This window comes from Dermacentor albipictus, chromosome 10 (assembly GCF_038994185.2).
Source record: "Dermacentor albipictus isolate Rhodes 1998 colony chromosome 10, USDA_Dalb.pri_finalv2, whole genome shotgun sequence".
Lineage (NCBI taxonomy): Eukaryota > Metazoa > Arthropoda > Arachnida > Ixodida > Ixodidae > Dermacentor > Dermacentor albipictus.
The window spans coordinates 25,491,155-25,513,131 of record NC_091830.1 but is presented as its reverse complement, the minus strand read 5'-3'; the positions used below and the strand labels follow the sequence as shown (position 1 = coordinate 25,513,131).

Genomic DNA, 21,977 nt, shown 5'->3' with positions numbered 1-21,977 from the left:
CCGCTTCAACTTCATCGCAAGTTATAAAAGTAGTCCATCATGATATAGGTTGCTAATCGCAAATAAAGTCACCATGTCATCTCGCAAAGATAGATACGCCGACAAATTTTCCCACTTTCTTTCGCCCACCTCCTTCTAGAGCTTTTTCCTCCCCTCTCCGCAGTAAAGTTTATGTAGGAAAATACGCCGACGCCGGCAAAACTGTGGTGTACATGTACAGGCCGAGCGGCATTGTGACGTAGAGTAACTGGAACTGGAACCACTGACTCTAATGTCAAGCCGTCGGGGGCGCCGCCTGGCCTCGAGCGCCTGTGCTGTGCGCAACCAATTAGAGTCGAGACAGTCGAACGTTCGACTAGTGGTCTTCCCGGTTACGCCGGCAAAACTGTGGTGTACTTGCACAGGCCGAGCGGCAATGTCACGTAGAGTAACTGGAACCACTGACTCTAATGTCAAGCCGTCGGGGGCGCCGCCTGGCCTCGAGCGCCTGTGCTGTGCGCAACTAATTAGAGTCGAGACATGTCGAGACAGTCGAACGTTCGACTAGGGGTCTTGCTGGTTACTCCGGCAAAACTGTGGTGTACTTGTACAGGCCGAGCGGCCATGTCACGTAGAGTAACTGGAACCACTGACTCTAATGTCAAGCCGTCGGGGGCGCCGCCTGGCCTCGAGCACCTGTGCTGTGCGCAACCATTTAGAGTCGAGACATGTCGAGACAGTCGAACGTTGGACTAGTGGTCTTCCTGGTTACGCCGGCAAAACTGTGGTGTACTTGTACAGGCCGAGCGGCAATGTCACGTAGAGTAACTGGAACTGAAACCACTGACTCTAATGTCAAGCCCTCGGGGGCGCCGCCTGGCCTCGAGCGCCTGTGCTATGCGCAACCAATTAGAGTCAAGACAGTCGAACGGTCGAACGTTGCACTAGGCGTCTTCCGGGTTCTTCACTCGCCTATGTTCGTCGCCCGGCGGTATGCGGCAGCTCCCACGTTGTTCTGTTTCGGCGTCTTGGGTGGCCCCCTGGTCAAGAACGACGAGATGAATGGGAGACGAGGATCACGAACGAAAAATGTAAGCTGGACACATCTACATGTCTTCTACAATTATGCTTACGCTTGCGGCAACTTCTTCCTGCCTTGTTGCTTCCGTGGAATGCCGACGCTAGGCCTACTTTTTTTTCCTGCTGCAACGCCGGACCATTGTCCAACAACTTGAGTTGGCAAAGCCGCATGCGAGACGTAGTACCTCCAATCTGTATCAGCATGATTTAGGCTTCATACCCATATACCCTTCCACTTTATTTTTTTTTATTAAAACGCCTGGACTTCCCCAATCTCTTGGCGCGCCGCGTCACGTATTTCAGGCCTGCGTCGACGTTCATGAGAGATGTCCAGACACAGGAGCGAACCGACGGAGGAACAGGCGACGCTGAGGCGAGTGTACAATTAAAACTGCATTGAAGCTACTCCTGGGACACTTCCAGACACCAACCGACGAAGTATTTCTACGTCATCACTTCAATATCTATGATGAAGCCTCACGTGCATGCTTGCGCGAGCGAACGCTGTTGGCGTGCGGCGAACCATGTACGGAACGCGCGGACTGACTTTATCGCCCGGGCTCGCTTCATATGCTGGCAACTCGCTGCGAATTCGGATCGTAGATTTCGTCAAGCTAGCGCTACGTACTAGGAACGAACGGAGCAGGAAATGCAGGAATTTGTCAGAGCGCAGGAGAACGTTCTTTGCTCCGTTTTCCCCTTTACTCCGTTCCATACATAGCAGTCAACGCTGTGGATGCTAGAGAGACTTCTTGCAGTGGCGTCGTTTCGCACTTCGAAATAGTTCGATGTTTTTGAAGGGCCCCCTCACCAGGTCTGGCCATTTTGAGCTGACAAGCGCCGAGCATACATTGAGCGATAACGATCGCGTCTGCAAAGTATTACATCGCTACGCGCCGCGTAAAGAACTGAAATTTCAAACCGAACGCCGTTTTTCCTTCTCGCGGCCGCCGCGCTCCAAACCGGAGTGACGTACTCGTGTTCCTGCGCCAACGTAGTCGTGTCCGCTGTGTGACGTCGCTCGTGGTGACGCGACTTCGAGAATTACTCGACAACATCTGTTATCTGTGCGATCTGTTGCTTGAATTGACGAATTGAAGTTTAGAGAAATAATAAAACGGAATGTCTGCGTGTTTTTTTTTTTGTTTTACTTCGCACCGAAGCAAGAGAGATCTACTTCCGCTTCGTCTGCTTGTTCCCACGCTCGTGCGGTCACGTGCGTAGGTACCGAAATTATGCCATTTTCTACCGTTCTGCAGCGCGTGATCATGCTCTGCGATCCGCTTGTTCTGCCTCAGTATTCGTATATGAATTCTACCGCTAGTCTGAATTATACCGCTAGTCATGTTTCCTTGTGCACAGCGCGCAAAGACAACAGCTCGCGCGCGACGCCGTCAGGGGAAATGCGTAGCGCCGGAAAAAAAAAAAACAAGTGAGGAGAAAGAAAAAAAAAGAAATAAAAGGCAGGGCCTGTGACGTATGCGTCACGCGATCCTCGAGGTGTGGTAGGGGAGAACGCAGGGAAGGAATTCCGCTTGCGAAGGCTAGACGGCCGGGGGCGAGTGGAGAGAGCGTCATGCTTGGCAGTGCAGCCCGCCTGTTGAAATTACTGCACTGAAATATTTCTATCTCGGCTATTAATGAGCCGATTCGAAAAATTTTTGTGGCACAACGCTCAATAGAGGACACGTAAAAACATCCAGTGTGTAACCAAAATTTTATATGGGACTTGGTATGGGTCTATGGACCTTTAAAGCGAAGCTTTCTTTGCCTCTTTCTTCGACTTTCCCACTGCTGCAGCTGCTGTGGCTGCTTCTGTTGAGCAGATTGCGTCGGGGGGTGGTGGTTCAGAGCGTGTATATAGATGACAGGCGTGAGTAAGAGAGGACAGGTGACAGGAGAAACTCGTTCTCGCCCTACCGCATCGAATGTGCACAATGCCCTCTGGAGCTCCATGGCCATCACCACATTAGCCGCTTGACTCTGTAGTTATCTGCGACTCCCCTCAGAAGCATTGCAGAAACTGCAGCGCTTCCCCTTCTACAAAGGTGCGAGGCCAGGGTTGACACAGACAGAACTGTAGAGAGGAGGAGAGGGAGAAGAGGCAGTTTCCATATAAGAGAAAGGGGGGGGGTGACGTGAGAAATCAAGGAAGCCCCGCTAGTATATGAGAGCGGTTGATAGGGGTTGCGGGGAAACAGGATAAGCTTAAGTTCAAGGTACGGTACAGTACGTTCCTGCTATTTCTGAAAAATAAATGCCGTGCAACTATGTCAAGTGGGCAACTTACGCAGGGCGTGCAGAAGCAGATTAATTAAATCGCACTGCAGGGTCCAGGAGACACTACGGAAGCGGTCGACTGTCAAATGAACACTTCTGTGCCCGCCACGTTAACCTTGCGGCTATGGCATTGATAGAGGTCGTGGATTTGATCCCAATCATGGCAGCCGCTTTTCGACAAGGGCGAAATAGAAAACGCACATGCACTCAGATTTTGGTACGCGTTAAAGAACATCATGGTGTCAAAATTAATCCAGAGCCCGCCACTGCAGCTTGCTTGCCTCATAATTCGAGTGTGATTTTGACACGCACAGCCCCATAATCCAATTCAAGTTTAATACTTTTGCCACAATGCGATGTGCCATGTGAGGAAAAGACTCAACCCTCGGAGAGGTTGTAAAATATGGTGCAGAGCGCCTCAAGCAAACACCTCTCCTTGTGTGTTCTATGCACTACGCAGAAAAAGAGCAGTGGTGCACTCAAGGTAACGTTTAACATCAGCCCACCACTCTCGTCTTAGCCTAAATGAAATTAAGCTTTAGCCATCGACATCACTAATTACCGTCAATCAAGGCATCCAGCACTGAAAGTTTCGCTTACACCGATTCCCACAGTGCGTGGGTTCTGCATCAATTTTTACCCTGGTTGCGTGCAACTGTTAATTTATTATATAGGCCCCAGTATTGAATGAAACAAGTTTTAATCTTTAGTAACAAACACACAGTGGTATACGGCAGCTAATGCCTTGTTTTAGATAGATCATTTATATTTTTGTTGTTCCTTTCAGGTTTTTTATTTGCAATCCATTGCGAAAGAGCCTCACGTGCATGCTCGCGCGAGCGAACGCTGTTGGTGTTCGCTCGCCAAAGGTAGACGGAATACGCGGAGTGGTAACTTTTCTTGACCAAACTCCTTGCGTAGCTTTCACAGCATTGACTGCTATGCATGGAACGGAGCATAGTCTGGTTTCACAGCGTTGGCAGCTTGGGGATGTATTCTAGCTGCGATGGTCGCCTTGGCAATACTACTGCCTTCATGCATGACGTAGAGGTCAACCATGCAGCCAATCAGTGCACGCTTGACAGTGATACTATCACCGAAATTGATGGTCGCAGAATACGACCCACGGACTGCTCTAGGCTCATTAGTAGCGTTTTTGTCACAACAGTAATGAAGGAAATTGTGACAGTCGCAAACAGATCACTGATCGCGTGAGAGATTGACGAAGAATTACGTAACTTTTTTTTACTCCGTGTCCACGTGTTGGTTATCAATGCATACGGCACCGAGATTCGCGTGAACGAAAGCACGTCGATGTGTCGCAACAAATGTAGCACCCTGTAGGTAAATCTAAGAAAAGTGAACGTAGTCAAGTAATTTATGGCCCTAGACCATTATATAAGCTGTAGAGCAACATTAATTGCGACCACGAGGTTGAGAAGATGGCAACCAGTCGAGCCTTCGACAGCGTGTGACTGGATATAGAACAAACATGTTTACTCAGCTGGCTTTTCGTCTACATTAACGTGCAGTGTGTGTGTGACCATGCTTCTGTGGAAATGGTGACCCCGTGGAGCTATGGCAACAGAGCATGCACTCAAGCAGAATGTTTTCAGATGAGGCAAAGACTGTCTTCGTGCATGCAGCGGAACCACGTTTACCATAATGTTAGCGTACTCTCTCTGTTTTTATGCAACTTTGTCAGCCTTGTTTTTATAGCTCCTGGTCGTTGCCGGTGCTTCTTTACTGGAAGTGGCAGTTCATCAAATATAAGTTCCTGTTTTCCAGTTGCAAAGGTCTGCTAGCTGCCTCTGGTGTTCCGTGTTGAAGAATGTGGAAGAACTGGCTGAATGCAACATGCATCAGATTTCGCCTTCCGTCACCTTTTATTGTACATTTCACCTCGAGATGGCTGAAAAATTTGCAGAAGCATGGACTTCTGGAAAAGGTGTCTCATTTTTGTGAGACTCCTTCTGCTGCTTATACATAGTATTCACGTGACGTCACATCCGCTGCGGTCGTCTGCTTCCGCCTTCTTGGGGTACCTTATCAACAGGTGCGCTCATAGGCCTATAGGTTCCCCAAGATGGCGCTGCCGTAGACTGGAAGTCATGGAATATCACTGAATGACGTACATGCATACGATGTATATTTCTTGCAACAGGTGCACCTTTCAATGGCTACTTCACTTCCTACACCTGTCATTTACAGCACCAGGACTGAGGCCCGGCATCAATAACATTTGTAGGAGAAATTGTTTGCCGTTTAGTGCCTGACGACATAGTTGTCTAAGTGCCGACAGGATAAGCTTGAACTGCTTGGTTATATTACTTCAACAAAATTGGTATCTCTGCAGAAACCTACCTATCTCCTCTGCATATTATTTCAAAAACAAATAGTGATAGTGTCTGGAAAACCGTAAAATAAGACGTCACTGATGTTTTTCAGATACAGTTTTCCCTTATGCAGTTACTACGTGGAACAAACTGCTTCAGGAAGTTGTTGATTGTACGTCTGATACACAATTTTGCAGTTGTTTTATGGTTCTATAGTGTACATATATAACTAGTGCATTGGCATGTTTTTTTTATTATTATTATTCATGCATTCTTTTTCTTCTCACATTTGATGTCTGGCCTTTTTTTATGACTGCAGACTTCAATATGAGAGCCAATTATGATTGTGGCTGACTTGTCATGTCTGTGCATTCATTCCATTGTTGCATGTTTGTTCTGCTAACCAGTGTCTGTCATCTTATCAAAACTAAGAAGTGCAGGGAAGCAGTCAGAGACCAGTAATTTTTACCAGTGTTTAATATTTGAAGTGATCCATTTATTTAAGTTATTTCTGCAGACATGTCCTGCTGATTCAGACATGCCATGCGGCCTGGTTTTCTCTGAGACTAATGTCCAATTTGTGGCTCAAATTCATTGTGCAGCTTCCATGAACGAATCCATTCTGTGCGAAAATCTCCTTGCGCACAGAGAGGCGCCGAGCGTGTTTGCCGAACCTCTTGACGTTTATGGTGCCTTTGCGGAAGGCACATGGGGCAACCTGTGGACTGGAACCCCGAGGAGACTCATGAAGCTAATGGCAGGGCCAGGCGCGTCTTTCACAGGCGTTACATCGCCACATTTTCGAAGAATGTGGAGGAGCATGGAAAAATGGAGATCATGGACTCTGTAAGTTTTATGAAACAAGATTTCTCATTTATTATTTTTGTTTGCTACCCATTCTGCTCTATGGAAAGTGTGACCATCCAGAAAATGCTTCGCTTTTCTCATCTATAAGGCACTGAATTAGCTACTATAGCTGAAGGGGTCTTTCAAGTTTTTGCTCCAGTATGTACCCTCCAAATTTGCCAGGGTGTCGAGGGCCAGACGAGGATCAGCCCTTTGAAGTCACGAACATTACTTGTTTTGCCATTCCGATCACCAAGTATATGTGCATTTTGTCCACCGTGCGAAAGAGAATTTGTGTAGACATGCATGTACTCGTTCTTCTTAGTGCAGACTGTATTTATCATCGACACCAAGACCGTCTTCAGATTTTCTGAACTGATGCGAGTTTTCTTTCCGTGAGATGTACATGGGGAAATTATTGCTATTCTCTCGGTTGCTTTGCACCACAACATGTATGTGTGAATTCGTTCAACTTTGCCGCTGAAAACAAAAATGCTGTGCTTGTATACAGAGGCAACAAAGTACAAGTATCAGTAGTTGAAAAAGTTCCCAATGGGTGCTGCAAAATATGTGGCACATGTAAGCATGCCGAGCATTACTATTCGGACATCTTCCCAGAGAGAATATTTTTGCATGTCGAGAAGGGCACGACACATGACTGCATATGCTTAAGGGAATCTTTCTTTTTGAACATTTATGTTCAGAAAGTCGTCTTGATATGCCTTTTGAAGGGGCCCAGCTCCACCCTTTGCGTTTGGTGAAATAACATAGTTCGTGGCTAGCATACGCTGCTGTGAACACTTCAGCCAAGCTTAGCTGTCATATGCAAGTGGATCACAAAGTCACCTTTCTTGCAAACACTCTCTTTTCAGTGAAAGGCCTTTCTTCACTCTCTTCTGGATGCTTTATTTCATCATTCCCTTAGACAGCTGCTATTGGCCAATAGCTGATGGCAAGCTGTGGTCGGCTACATGGCGTAGATACAGTGGCCATCGCGGGGTGCTGCCACCAGTCTAAGTGCACTGCGGTTCGCTGAGGACAACTGCGCTTGGCTTATGCTTAGCTCATCGTAGGCAGTAAAGGTGGAAGTTGTGGCGTCGACGTTAACATCCAAAACTAAATTTTAACTGCGCACCACGGTGACATTTAGAAGGCGGAACGTTGTGGGTATGCCTCACTGCACCGTAGCCTTTGCAGTACAAGGCATCGAAGAAGGAACGGAAGCATAGCGAAGGCCGTGTTTCATTGCCAATAACTCCGCTTCTGCTGAACGCATTCAAGTACTTTTTGTGGCACAGTATTAGAAAATAGCCTATTTTCACTTCGAGTGCCTTCTTCCACTTCAGTAAAAAAGTGGTTCAGGGCCCCTTTAAATATAGGTAAAAGCAGTGGCATATGCATAGAGACAGAGATAATTTATTTGAAGGAAGGCAGAGAGGTCAGCCTGAGCTAGTATGCCCACCAGAAGCTCTTGTTCTCATTCATTTCCTGGCCAACGGGAATGGGGTGATACTACTACCAAAGTCCAAGCAGGGCTTGGTGAAGGAGCGTGGGGCGCACTACCTCTAAATGTGTGCAGGAGCTACAGGAAAGGAAAAAACATTTTTATTGTCCAGCTTTTTTAGGAGGCCTTGTAGCCCCGGGCCTTGTCATTGGCCAGGAGCCTTTGGGTCCTGGAGGAGTCTTCAGCGGGCTGGATGACCCCAAGTTGCTCTGGGTTCAAGCTGAGCAGCGAGGTCTCCCACTGGTCAATGCTGGACATGTTACCTAGCTTTTTCTTGGGCAGGCCTATGTCATATGATCTAAGTTGAATTTTTCATTGCAGAATATACATAATTCTGATTATTGGCTCGGGTAGCAATAGCTGTAGGCGACTGGCTATGGGTAGGTATTTGTAGGAGATGCCAGGCCACAGCTTGCTTCTTGGTGAGTGATGGGTCTGCGCGGGCGCTACCAGCACCTCTCATATTTGTAGTGATTTGTAATTTCTGTATTGGTCACCATGCGGTCACTCCTCGGCCCCATTGGGGACTGGCTCATCTGCTCGGCATGCGAGTCCTCGCGCTACGTGATGAACGGCCTCATTCCAGGTGAGGGAGGAGTGTGCTGGTGCCCATATAATTAGTATTGATCGATAACTGGAGCCGATCATTAGGGTTCTTAGTGCCTGTGGAGATATTTGTCCTCTGGCAAAGTTGCGTTTGGCCCTCTTAGAGCTGCTAATGATGCTTCTGGAATAAGTAGAGGCAATTACCATTGCAATGTCTGCCTCTTCTGCTAGGTTGGTGGGGTTGTCTTTCACCACAGTGCTGTCAACCAGGGGCTCCCCGTCAGTGTCCACTGCAACAGCGCCCAGTCCTCTTGTCGTTACGTATGCCTCTACCTCATCAATGGCTTCTTGTTTTCTCCATTTGGCCCTCGTTACCTTGAGCTGCCCATAGTATGATGTCATCTGCATATATTGTGTGCCTCAGCCCTTCAACCTTGTGTAATTTCCCAGGTAGCCCAGTTAGCGCTACATTGAATAAGAAGGGTGAGAAGGCAGCCCTGCCGTGTGCCGTTGCTTCCCAGCTCTATTTCGTCTGACTTAATTGCTTTTAGTGTAATTTGTGCAGTGTAATCTGAGAGAAAGTCCTCAGTGTACTGATAAGTCCTCTGGACCATGCCTAATATTTGGAGGCTCTGTAGAACTGCCTTCTGTGAGATGATGTCAGAAGCCTTAGTCAGGTCAAGGCTCAAGATTGCTTTCTTGCCTTGCAGCTCCAGGATCTTATGCTTGATCTGCAGCATCGTGCAATTATTCAGTTTTGTTAGATCGACATGTTCTGTTGATTTCCCAGCTTGGATATCATGACAGCTTGGGCAGTCTTCCACTGCTTTGGGAGTTTGCCGGGCCGAGATTGATACCTCGTCTAAGTTTCTGAGCATCGTTTTGGTCACTCTGTTGGAGCCCGGTACCGACCCTGTGTGTAGGCTACTGACTTCCACCCAGACCTCGGCTTTCATGATGGGGGTGTCTAGTGCTATGTTCTCTTTGCCTGTCTATGGCTTCAGACTTTCCTTTGTCGTGTCACCAATGTATCGGTCTTTAATTTCCTTAACTAACTCCTGCGTAATTGTGCGTATTGACATTCAAGTCGGGCCTCTGCGTGCTTTTGCTGCTTGTTGAGTGCAAGTGAAAGCTAAGCATGTGCCACGTTTTGGCTAATGCCAATCGGCTTTCCACCTTATGGCATGTGTTTTTCCAATTCTGTCTAGTGATCCTGTGTACTTGGTCCTCTATTTCATTCTCTAATTTGGCTATGCCTCTGCATTGTGTTCTGTTTAATAATTGTCATTTCCATCATTTCTGTAAGCTCTTTTTGGCTTCCCACATGTGAAGTAATTTGCTATCTGCTTCCCCTAGGATAAATTTGGTGGCCTTCATTAGGCTGTGTTTGAGTGAATGTGTCCATGTGTCTATGTGTGTAATTGTCTAATCTGCTATAACCCCTGAATTTTGCAGAAAGTATCCCATTCAGCGATTCCCAACTTCGTCTTCTCTTTTTATGGGTGGCCCAGTGTATTTTTGTGGCTGTAATGAAGGGATCACTGCCCAAGTACTCCTTTGTGTTACTCCATTTTGAGTCGTTCGTGCTAATGAATGTGAAATATGGCGTGGTGTCTGCGCATATGCCATTTCCTGTTCTCAAGGGAAATGGCGGGGGTCAGTGGCCGGTATAGAGCCTGCCTGCTGAGCGTCAAGACATAGGTTGCACACTTTGGCGGTCTCATGGCGGGTAGCCCCATGCCATGTTCTCTGCATCAAAGTTGCCCACGGCTACCAAAGTCTGCCTCTTTGCTATTTCTAGAGATTTCCAAAATAGTGGTTCTATTTAAAAACAAAGGTTACGGTGCTAAGCATATGAGGACAAAGTGAGACAAACGACGCATACAGGCACCAACTTCGAACAGTTGGAAGTTGGAGCCCGTATGTGTCTTGTGTCTCCCTTCATCCTCGTCTGCTTAGCGCCGTAACCTTTGTTCTTAAGTCAGGAACCAACTAGCTCAGCAACAAGTTTTCTTAAAGCGGCTCTGTCCTCACTTTATGCCTTGGGCTGCTACAGATGTTCAAAAAGAAGATGCTGCCTTCATCATTTTTGTTGTGATTTATCTCAATTAGCATGTGATCGATGCCTGATACCACAGTGTCTTGTTCAATCGATGCTAGATTCCTTTGTACTAGCGTAATGATGTGTGACTTGTATCCCGACAATTTTGACAGGCCCCGCATTCGTTGAAGTGCAATAACATCTGGCATGTCCTTTCTATCTAGCGTTTTGATAAACTCTAGCAGGCTTCCTCGTTTCTGGTGATACCTGCCACAGTTCCATTGCTAGACATATTTTTTTATTCGGAGCCATTTTCAACTTATTGACCTCCCCCGGGTGCTTTGTTTCTTTCTTCAGAAATCATTCGGTTTTAGCGCTTTGCCATAATTGAGCCTGCTCCTACTGGTCTTATTTTTGTAATGAAAACTTCAAGTGCTGTTGTGCGCGAGGCCATTTCACTGGTCTTGGCTTCAACTGCGGCTACTCGGGCCTCTGTACGTGTTAATTAAGATTTGATTTTGCCATATTGCTGCTACCTTGTCTTAGCGAGTTTGGGGAACATGTCTCTGATAGATTCGGGCTCCTCTGCTGCTTTATGCTTCTGTAGTGGTGCCATTGGCATGTTTTGCGGGGTTGGCGCTCTGATGGGCGTTGGCGCCTCGCAAGCTGTGCATTTGGCTTGCTGTAGCTTGGCGTTCTCTTTACTGAGCGATGTATCTCATCTCTGTGCTTTACATTATAATGTGTCGCTAGCTCTGGCAATTTCATAATTTGTGTCACTTCCTGCTCTAATGCTTTGTCTGACCAGCTACTGAGTTGCCGGAGGTCATGTCTACCCAGGTCTTCTTGTTCATGTTGTTCCCCTCATTGGCACTGTTGGGACCGTGCGACAACTCCGGTGGCGACCTCGATCCGAACCTGGGCCTAAACTTGGACCTCGATTGGGACCGGGGCCTGCTGTCGCCTCTGTTGGTGGGAGGTCTCAGGTAGGAGTGGGAGTGGCTTCTGCTAGCCCCAACTTGGGGGTCACTCGTGCTCTCCCTTGAATGGCTGGGTTTCTCTTCTGCTCTTGATTGCTGTTGCTGGGTCTTCTCCCATGCCCTCTTCTCGACCAGGTAAGGTGTTCAAAACTTATCTGGGGATTTTCTGTCTCCAGTGGGGTGCTCCTTGTCAGAGAGAGCACATGTTGGATTGCATTGGTGGTTCTCTGCCAGGTTTAGGGCCTCGGCGCCTCTTCTCTTCGGGCGTTGAATACACATCAGCTCAGTGGCCCACCTGTGCACATGTAAAGCAAGTTTCTCCTTTTTGTAGAGGAGGCACCTCTGCTCCCTACCCCCTCTGTAGTAGATAAGTGGGAAACATAGGTGCCCTCAAGGATGGTGATTATGTTGTACTAGCCCAATGTTGTAGCATATAGCGCCGTGCAGTTTCTACTCATGTAACACTGAAGCAACTATTTGATGTCTAAAAGATCTGAACGGATAATTCAAAAGTCTAGCAGCTGTCTTGATGAAAACGTCTTGTAGCCATGGATGTCAAGAAGTACTTCAGTAAGCCCAGCTAACGTTACGCTAAAGGTTGGCGAACAGACATATTGACAAAAGCAACTGAAGACTTCTATTAGAAATCCTTCAAATTTTGGTGGCAGCATTTACAGTAACACGAGGTTTATTTAACAAAAAGTTTATGCAGTTATTTATTTATTTGTTTAGTTACTTATTTAAGGAAATACTGCCAATCTGAATGCCAGACTTTATTTTAGGCACGGATGAGTGACACATTGTAATTAACGTAACACAGAAAATACAGAACAGAATAAAATGTAGAGCTAATCTTACTGCAGTGAAAAAAAAATAAGCAATGAAGAAAAGTAACAATTGTATATAACGAAAGCCTGAATGATACACAATTCAAAACAAAGATATATAGTACTACAGCAATATGATACAGCACCTAAGCACCGTAGGAGTAGCACCTACCACTTATGTAACATAATAAAAATGGCTGAGCCGATACACAAACTGTACAAAAACGTAATATGCAATAATAAGTAAAACAACTTCGCACAACCTCACAGACAAAAGCGACGTGCAGATGCCAGGCACAGTGCAGCAAATAATGCCGAGGGCAATAATAAGTAAACGCGAGCATATTTATTATGAAAGCGACAAGTTGAATGGGAGTTAAAGCAGTTACTCTGAGTGCATGGGGGTTAGAACAAAGTAAACCAAAGTAGAATTGTCGGCAAGACGGTGCAGGCAGGGCACGAACAAACGATTTCAGATCAGCCCTTTCGAGAATCTCCGGTGGTAAATTATTCCAGTCGTTAGTCGTATGAGGATAGAAAGAATGCTTGTATATATTGGTATGGCAGAGGTGTTCAGTAACTTTCGTAGGGTGAGACGAATGCGTTTCACGGCACAATATTGGTTTTATGTACTTACTTTTTTCTGTTGCCAACTTGTTATTATATACAAGATAGAGTAGCTTCAGCCTTTCGTGATACCGTCTTGGTTCTAATGTTTCCAATTTTGCGCTTTTCAAAAGAGCTGTTGGCGATGTGTCGCGTTGGTCGGCATTAACTGTAGAATAATTGTCACCAACCTGTACAAAGAGCAGTAACAGGTTTGACACAACGCCACTTCAATGCCAGCTGATGTGCCCAATGGGTGGATGTTGGTGTAGCAGTCTTTTTATATCTACGGTCGATGTAGTCGAGGCGCCATTATGCGGTGTTGCAAGACTCAACACATGTAGTTGCTGGTTGGGATTCCATTGCTGATGCGGGAGCGCAGAAGGAGTTATCTTTGTCTGGGCCGATGCGCTGGCCGTCGTAGACAGCACAGTTAAACCTCGATATAATGAACGTTAATATAACGAAATTTTGGATATAACAAACAATTTTTTTAACCTCTTGTCCATAGAGTGCCATGTATTTAGAACCTCAATATAATGAAGTGTGTTTGTACGTGATTTCAATGTAACGAAATTTCACTGCTGCCACAATGGAATACCGGGACAATAAGTGGAAACTTCCACGGACGCAGATGGTCTAAGGATTGAATTACAAGCGGCTGCTTGCAAACATGCCTCCCGAATCGCTCGCCACGTGATAAGAGCAACCGTCATGTTACGTTGATAAGAGCAAGCGTCACGTTACGCATAAAGTCAAAGTGTGATAAGATCCTATTGCACCCTGCACACTGTGTGCTTTAGGTGCGAGTGTGTGCGAGGGTGCGATAATAAAGATGGTGGCTTCATGAATACCACCTCCCCGTGCAAGCAAAGGGAAAGAGGGAAGGGAGCAAGCTCGAAGTAACAGGATCAAGTGCTTGGGTGGGGGAAGGGGGGGTAAGTTGGCATGCATCTCCGGCATGGCTGCACGTGGCTGTAAGCGCAGCTGAGCACTTATGCATCCGCGCACCCTGCTTTAGAGAGAGAGAGACAGAGGAAAGTGGAAAGGCAGGGAGGTTAACCCGAGGGGAAGATCCGGTTTGCTGCCCTATGCTTTGGAAAGAGGGGAGGAAGAGGTAAAATGATAACAAAGTAGAGATAAAGAAAGAAAGGAGCATGGACATACAATCACAGTTGGTCACTATCGCCGCACAATGCCACAGCACAGTAGCACTTGCAGCACTATGAACATCTGTTCATGCTACAGTCACTTGTCCAATTCTGTAGCCCTTTGATACTGCAACAGTGCCCTTGTTGCCCTCTGCTGCGATGGCGGCATTTTAATATAAGTTCCTCTGTTAGAGGTTTTCGGTCAAAGCCCCCTATCACGTTTGCGAGTGATCGTCTCTGTAAATAATAGCGAGGACAGTCACAGAGAAGGTGCTGAAGAGTCTCCTTGTACCACAGTTATCACACGAGGCGTCGTCGGCCCATCCGATTCGGAAAGCAAAAGACTTGGTGAACGCCACCCCTAGCCATATTCGACAGAGCAGGGTAGCTTCGTGATGGCAGAGTCCAGCTGGAATGCAAAGGCGTAGAGAAGAGTCTAGGTTGTGCAGCCGGTTGTATTGAAAACTTCCTGCATTCCACAAGGAGAACATGATATCACGGCTGAGCATTCGAAGTTTTCTTGCGGCATCTGTCCTTGATCAGCTCCTCTTCGTCACCTTGAAGAGCCGACCGAGCAGCATTATCAGCGTGTTCGTTTCCTATAATACCGCAGTAACTTGAAAGCCACTGAAATGTCACGTGGTGTCCTTTCTCAGTCAAGGTATGGATTAGTTCTCTAATCTCGAATACCCTGCTTTAGATGTAATCTACCGCATATCTAATGAGTAGGCGTGACTTCATGTAAGCTGTCTTCCCGCACATTTAGTATTGGAGGTTGCGTAATCTGAAATTTTGAAGGCCCGTTGAAGTGTGAGGCAGAGGAAGCATTCCTTCCCCGCTGCTAGCGCACGGGGCGACGCCATCAGCCACGGGGGCGGAGTGGATGTGAAAGTGCGACTCGTTTCGATCAATTCGTACCGCTGATATGGAGATATCGTCGATGTGGCATGAAACCGTATCATTCGCCGCCGACTCACAAATTCATTCAAATGAATTGTGTTCTCATTCAAATTTCCTTTCTTCGGTTGCCTGATTATTCGGAAGATTTTTGGGCCTCTTTCCTTGCAAGAAAAATAGATCGGTGACTGTACTTATTTGCATAAAAGGTTGACTTTCCATACAATTAAATTTCGATATAACGAAGCAAATTGTCAATTTTGCCAACTTTGTTATATCGAGGTTTAAGGGGGCACACGGGTCTTGAAGACGGAAAAATTACGAAAAAGTCGATTTTTCTATTTTGCTATGATAGCATTCAGCACATCATTCTGCGCCTTCTCACAAAAAATTAGCAATTAAAAACGCATAGTTTTGCTAAAAAGCAATGCGACCGCGCGAGTTAGATGCGCGAGAAACGCCCCAAAGTAGCCAATTTGGCGCCGTTCGTAAGTTCGCAACCATTCACCGGAGCCCGGCCATATTGGTCTCCTTCGAAAATGCATCCTTCGGGCTTTCTTTCCCGCCAAGCGCGAGCATTCAAATCTACGCTGCGCAGGGTGTCAAAAAAGAAAGAAATATGAAATCTTGCAGTCTGATTGGTCCGCAGCCGACATGTGACAAAATGGTGGCTTGTCATTGGCTGTTAGCAGTTTCGATGGCGCCTCGGGCGCCTGGCACAAACAAGGTTGTCGCCATCTTGTCATAGGCTGTCATCTATCTCTGGCGAGCGCTATGCCTAACGACTATCAGAAGTTCCGCACCGTGTACCAGTTCGGAAAGAAACGACGAAAATGTGCCGTGAAGATGAGAGTTGTACCGCTGCCGTCAATGGGGACGATAGCGAGCGTTGAAACAGCAGAAGAGAGCTCGACATCGACAAAATGCGTGCCGGCAGCCGACGCGGACGCCTTGGATGTTGCCCCGACAGTTGCGATAACAGCCTCAGCAGAGAGTTTGACAACGACGGAAGACGCGCTGGCAAACGACGCGGACGTCATGGACGTTGCCCCGGCAGTTGCGATAGCGGCCCCGCAGGACGACGGAGCCGTGCAGCCCCAACGCGCAAAACTTGATTCAACTTTTTTGACGAACGCAGATTGTGCCGTCCGGGAGCAGCGAGCGCAGTAGGGAATTTCTGAACTCATGTCAGTTTCGGCAATAGAACGAAAAACGAAGTGCCTCGCAAGTGAGTGCAGTGCCGAGAGTTCTTCCACGACGTATACGATTGTAGACATGGACGCCGTGAACATCTTGTTGGAAGTTGCTGTTTGCCGAGTGTGCGGTGGTGCCCTGACTATTGAAAGGGACACGCGCGAGTACGGCATAGCCGTGAAACTGAAAGTGTTGTGCAGCAATTGTGGGGAACTTTGTTGGAGCTCGCGACGAATTGCGGGATCGGCGAACTGCAATCTATTTGAAACAAATCTTGCGGCGCATGCTGTGCAGAGCACGGGAAATGGGCAGAGTGCCCTAAATGATTTTTTCCGCAATAGGAGTGTCCCACAGAAGTATTCATAACAAGACATACCAGCATTATTTGAAAAGCAAGCTGAACCCAGCAGCAACCAGAGCATGCACAGAGAACTTGGAAAAGTGTGCCGCTGCCGCAAAAGAGCTTTACAAAGAGCTAAATTTCGGAAACCCGGGCAACATTGCCATTTGTTTTGACGGCACATGGTACACCAGAGGCCACACATCTCACATTGGGGTGGCCACTGTAGTTGAGCTGTTCTCGGGGTATGCGCTTGATTATGTGGTCCTCTCCAATTTCTGCCTCAGCTGCGAGTGTGGACCAAAACCAGAAAGCCCAGGTTATGCTGAATGGAAGGCAAAACACTCTTGCCAAAAAAACACAAGCTGCAAGGCAGGCCAAATGGAAGTTGAGGCAGCGAAGATACTGTTTCAACGTTCACTCTCACTCACTACATGGCCTCAGGTATACCACCATGCTCTGTGATGGGGACAGCAGGTCCTTTAATGCTATTGAAGAAGCCAAAGTTTATGGCTTTATTGCAGTTAAAAAGGATGACTGCACAAATCATGTGCAGAAGCGCATGGGCACGGCACTTCGTAAACTTGTGCAAAAGCCCAAGTCTGATGAACCTGGACAGCGCATTAGTGGCAAAGGACGGCTGACTGGAGACCTGATCACAAAGATCTCCAGCTATTATGGACGGGCGATCAAGTCTTTTGCTGGAGATGTTGACAAAAGGCACAATGCTGTATGGGGCACATTCTATCATATTGCATCGACGAAGGAGGGGCCCAATCACAACTTCTGCCCGCATGGTCCGAACTCGTGGTGCAAGTATAACTCTGCCATGGCAAAAAATGAGCCACCACCAAAAAGCAGGTACAACCTGGCAGAAGTGGTCACCAATGCACTGCATCCAGTGTGAGCGCCTGGCTGACAAAAACTGCTACAACGGTGCCAGCGACGGCAGACGCAGAATGCCAATGAGGCACTGCGCTCTGCGATTTGGAGCCTTGTTCCTAAAGACAAAAATTCTTCATTGTTTGCAGTTGAGGCAGCAGTTGCAGAGGAAGTGATGCGCTTCAACCTTGGCACCCACGAGGCCAGCTCAAGCATATTGAGAGAGTTGCAATTAGAACAGACCTCTAAAGGTAGTCAGAGGGCCAGTGAAACGACTGTCGCCGCATTGCTAGTGCAGAGAGAAAGCAAGCGTCCTCGGCAGCTTTTCAAGCAGCTGCGAAACGGAGTCAGCGAGGAAAACCCCATCCTGATTATTCCCCTGGAGCCTTTTGAGCCATTGGCTATGCCAATTTCATGCATGCAATAGAATAAAATGCTTTTTTCTCATGGTGATTAGTTTCCTCCACTTTTCTCAATACAGTTTTCTTGGCAATCGGCAATTTTGTGGGAGGCATAGCTTCTCTCCTAATCGTCTGATTTGAATAATTTTTGCTTTGTCTGATAGCTAGGCAACCAAGGAGTGCAGCTTGTGTATAATACTATGTTTCTGCACCTTGAAACATACAGAAATTTTGAGGAAGCCAAAACAAGAACAAGGTCACATATCAAGTTACAACTTTGAACTTTTGTAACTTCGGATATAATAGAGGTAGAAACATGAGACAGATCTGGCTGCACTCCTTGAACATTCAGGGACATGTTCACAACACTTTTACCTTTCTTGTTGCTTGGTGCTTTGGTGGTGGTGCTTGGTGTCATGCCTTTAGGGCATGACACCAAGCAACAAATCTTCGAATTCATCGGGGCAGAGCTTAATTCCCAGTGTGGTTTGGGCAAATGCAGTGTAGCGGTTTGCCGCTTCGATGTCCAGAAGGGCCGACACGTACGAGTCAAAGCTAACGACATTATTGCCTCCCGAGTGCTGATAAACGATTTCCTGCGCTGTCCTCGCTGGCTCATGATGTTGGAGTGAAACACATCCACTCAGGATGTCTTGTGGCGTGAGGTAGTCAGAGTTTCTGCAATAAGAGAATTATGAAGAACAACACCCCTTCTTTACTCGGGCTAGTCTGCACATATTCCAGAATTCAGACACATTTCACCAATGCTAAACACACATGAGATAAGGGCCAAGAGTGAACAGGACACGATATACAACTTCAAGAGATTCTTTTCATTGCAGAACACAAAGAATTTATAGGATGCATAGAATGTAGAAACAAAGAGGCAGCGTCAATTAATCTTTTCATACAGATAAGCAACATTAGTTTTTTCCACTTTTCTCAATACAATTTCTTTGGTAATCAACAATTTTGCGGGAGGCATAGCTTCTCTCCTAATCATCTGATTTGAATATTTTTTGCTTTATCTGATAGCTAGGCACCCAAGGAGTGAAGCTAGTCAATAATACTATGTTTCTGCACCTTGAAACATAGAAATTTTGAGGAAGCCACAACAAGAAAAAGTTCACATCTCAATTTACAACTTTGAACTTTTGTAACTTTGTATATAATAGAGGTAGAAACATGAGACAGATCTGGCTGCACTCCTTAAACATTCAGGGATATGTTCACAACACTTTTACCTTTCTTGGTGCTTGGTGGTGGTGCCTGGTGGTGGTGCTTTGGTGGTGGTGCTTGGTGTCGTGCCTTTAGGGCACCACACCAAGCAACAAATCTTCAAGATCGTCGGGGCAGACCTTAATCCCGAATGCAGTATGGAATAATGCCGCGTAGCGGTTGGCCGCTTCGATGTCCACTAACGCCGAGACGTATCCATCGAAGCTCACCCCAGCATTGCCTCCCGACGTTGGGGAAATGATTGCCTGAGCAGTCCTCGGCTCGCGCATTTGCAGTGCTATGCAGCCGCTCACGACCATCTGAGGAGGGAGGTAGTTGCAGTCGCTGCAAGATTGAGACTTTTACCTTTCTTGTTGCTTGGTGCTTGGTGGTGGTGCCTGGTGGTGGAGCTTTGGTGGTTGTGCTTAGTGTCGTGCCTTTAGGGCACGACACCAAGCAACAAATCTTCAAGATTGTCGGGGCAGACCTTAATCCCAAATGCAGTATGGAATAATGCCGCGTAGCGGTTGGCCGCTTCGATATCCACTAACGCCGAGACGTATCCATCGAAGCTCACCCCAGCATTGCCTCCCGACTTTTGGTAAATGATTGCCTGAGCAGTCCTTCTCGGCTCGTGCATTTGCAGTGCTATGCAGCCGCTCACGACCATCTGAGGAGGGAGGTTGGAGTCGCTGCAAGATTAAGAGGCTTTTACCTTTCTTGTTGCTTGGTGCTCGGTGGTGTTGCTTGGTTTCGTGCCTTTAGGGCACGACACGAAGCAACAAATCTTCAAGATCGTCGGGGCAGATTTTTGTGCCAAATGGAGTATCGAATAATGCCACGTAGCGGTTGGCTGCTTCGATGTCCACTAACGCCGAGACGTATGCATCGAAGCTCACCCCGGCATTGCCTCCCGACTTTTGGTAAATGATTACCTGAGCAGTCCTCGGCACGCGCATTTGCAGTGCTATGCAGCTGCTCACGACCATCTGAGGAGGGAGGTAGTTGCAGTCGCTGCAAGATTAGGAGGCTTTTACCTTTCTTGTTGCTTGGTGCTTGGTAGTGGTGCCTGGTGGTGGTGCTTGGTGTCGTGCCTTTAGGGCACGACACCAAGCAACAAATCTTCAAGATCGTCTAGGCAGACCTTAATCCCGAATGCAGTATGGAATAATGCCGCGTAGCGGTTGGCCGCTTCGATGTCCACTAACGCCGAGACGTGCCTAACGAGACGTCCACTAACGCCGAGACGAAGCTCACCCCGGCATTGCCTCCCGACTTTTGGTAAATGATTACCTGAGCAGTCCTCGGCACGCGCATTTGCAGTGCTATGCAGCTGCTCACGACCATCTGAGGAGGGAGGTAGTTGCAGTCGCTGCAAGATTAGGAGGCTTTTACCTTTCTTGTTGCTTGGTGCTTGGTAGTGGTGCCTGGTGGTGGTGCTTGGTGTCGTGCCTTTAGGGCACGACACCAAGCAACAAATCTTCAAGATCGTCTAGGCAGACCTTAATCCCGAATGCAGTATGGAATAATGCCGCGTAGCGGTTGGCCGCTTCGATGTCCACTAACGCCGAGACGTATGCATCGAAGCTCACTCCAGCATTGCCTCCCGACTTTTCGTAGATGATATTCTTAGCAGTCCTCGGCTCGCACATTTGCAGTGCTATGCAGCCGCTCACGACCATCTGAGGAGGGAGGTTGGAGTCGCTGCAAGATTAAGAGGCTTTTACCTTTCTTGGTGCTTGGTGCTGGTGCCTGGCTTCGTGCCTTTAGTGCTCGACAATTAGCAACAAATCTTCAAGATCGTCGGGGCAGATTTTTGTGCCAAATTGCGTATCAAATAACGCAGCATAGCGGTTGGCCGCTTCGATGTCCACTAATGCCGAGACGTATGCATCGAAGCTCACCCCAGCATTGCCTCCCGACTTTTGGTAAATGATTGCCTGAGCAGTCCTTCTCGGCTCGCGCATTTGCAGTGCTATGCAGCCGCTCACGACCATCTGAGGAGGGAGGTTGGAGTCGCTGCAAGATTAAGAGGCTTTTACCTTTCTTGTTGCTTGGTGCTTGGTGGTGGTGCTTGGTTTCGTGCCTTTAGGGCACGTCACCAAGCAACAAATCTTCAAGATCGTCTAGGCAGACCTTAATCCCAAATGCAGTATGGAATAATGCCGCGTAGCGGTTGGCCGCTTCGATATCCACTAACGCCGAGACGTATCCATCGAAGCTCACCCCGGCATTGCCTCCCGACTTTTGGTAAATGATTACCTGAGCAGTCCTCGGCTCGCGCATTTGCAGTGATATGCAGCTGCTCACGACCATCTGAGGAGGGAGGTAGTTGGAGTCGCTGCAAGATTAAGAGGCTTTTACCTTTCTTGTTGCTTGGTGCTTGGTGCTGGTGCCTGGTTTCGTGGCTTTAGGGCTCGACAATTAGCAACAAATCTTCAAGATCGTCTGGGCAGATTTTTATGCCAAATTGCGTATCAAATAACGCAGCATAGCGGTTGGCCGCTTCGATGTCCACTAATGCCGAGACGTATGCATCGAAGCTCACCCCAGCATTGCCTCCCGACTTTTGGTAAATGATTACCTGAGCAGTCCTTGGCTCGCGCATTTGCAGTGATATGCAGCTGCTCACGACCATCTGAGGAGGGAGGTAGTTGGAGTCGCTGCAAGATTAAGAGGCTTTTACCTTTCTTGTTGCTTGGTGCTTGGTGCTGGTGCCTGGTTTCGTGCCTTTAGGGCTCGACAATTAGCAACAAATCTTCAAGATCGTCTGGGCAGATTTTTATGCCAAATTGCGTATCAAATAACGCAGCATAGCGGTTGGCCGCTTCGATATCCACTAACGCCGAGACGTATCCATCAAAGCTCA

At 47.5% G+C, this 21,977-nt stretch overlaps 1 protein-coding gene across 1 annotated transcript in view; it reads left to right on the top strand.

Moving 5' to 3' along the window:
• Positions 1 to 218: 218 nt before the first annotated feature.
• The window catches only part of LOC139050931 (uncharacterized), an 86,416-nt gene continuing 64,657 nt past the window's right edge, over positions 219 to 21,977 (top strand). Inside the window, exons 1-3 of the mRNA XM_070527793.1 lie at positions 219 to 1,070; positions 6,278 to 6,521; positions 11,453 to 11,598. Coding sequence (XP_070383894.1) covers positions 6,384 to 6,521; positions 11,453 to 11,598 — 284 coding nt within the window. The 5' untranslated portion in view covers positions 219 to 1,070; positions 6,278 to 6,383. The remainder of the gene's footprint in view (positions 1,071 to 6,277; positions 6,522 to 11,452; positions 11,599 to 21,977) is intronic.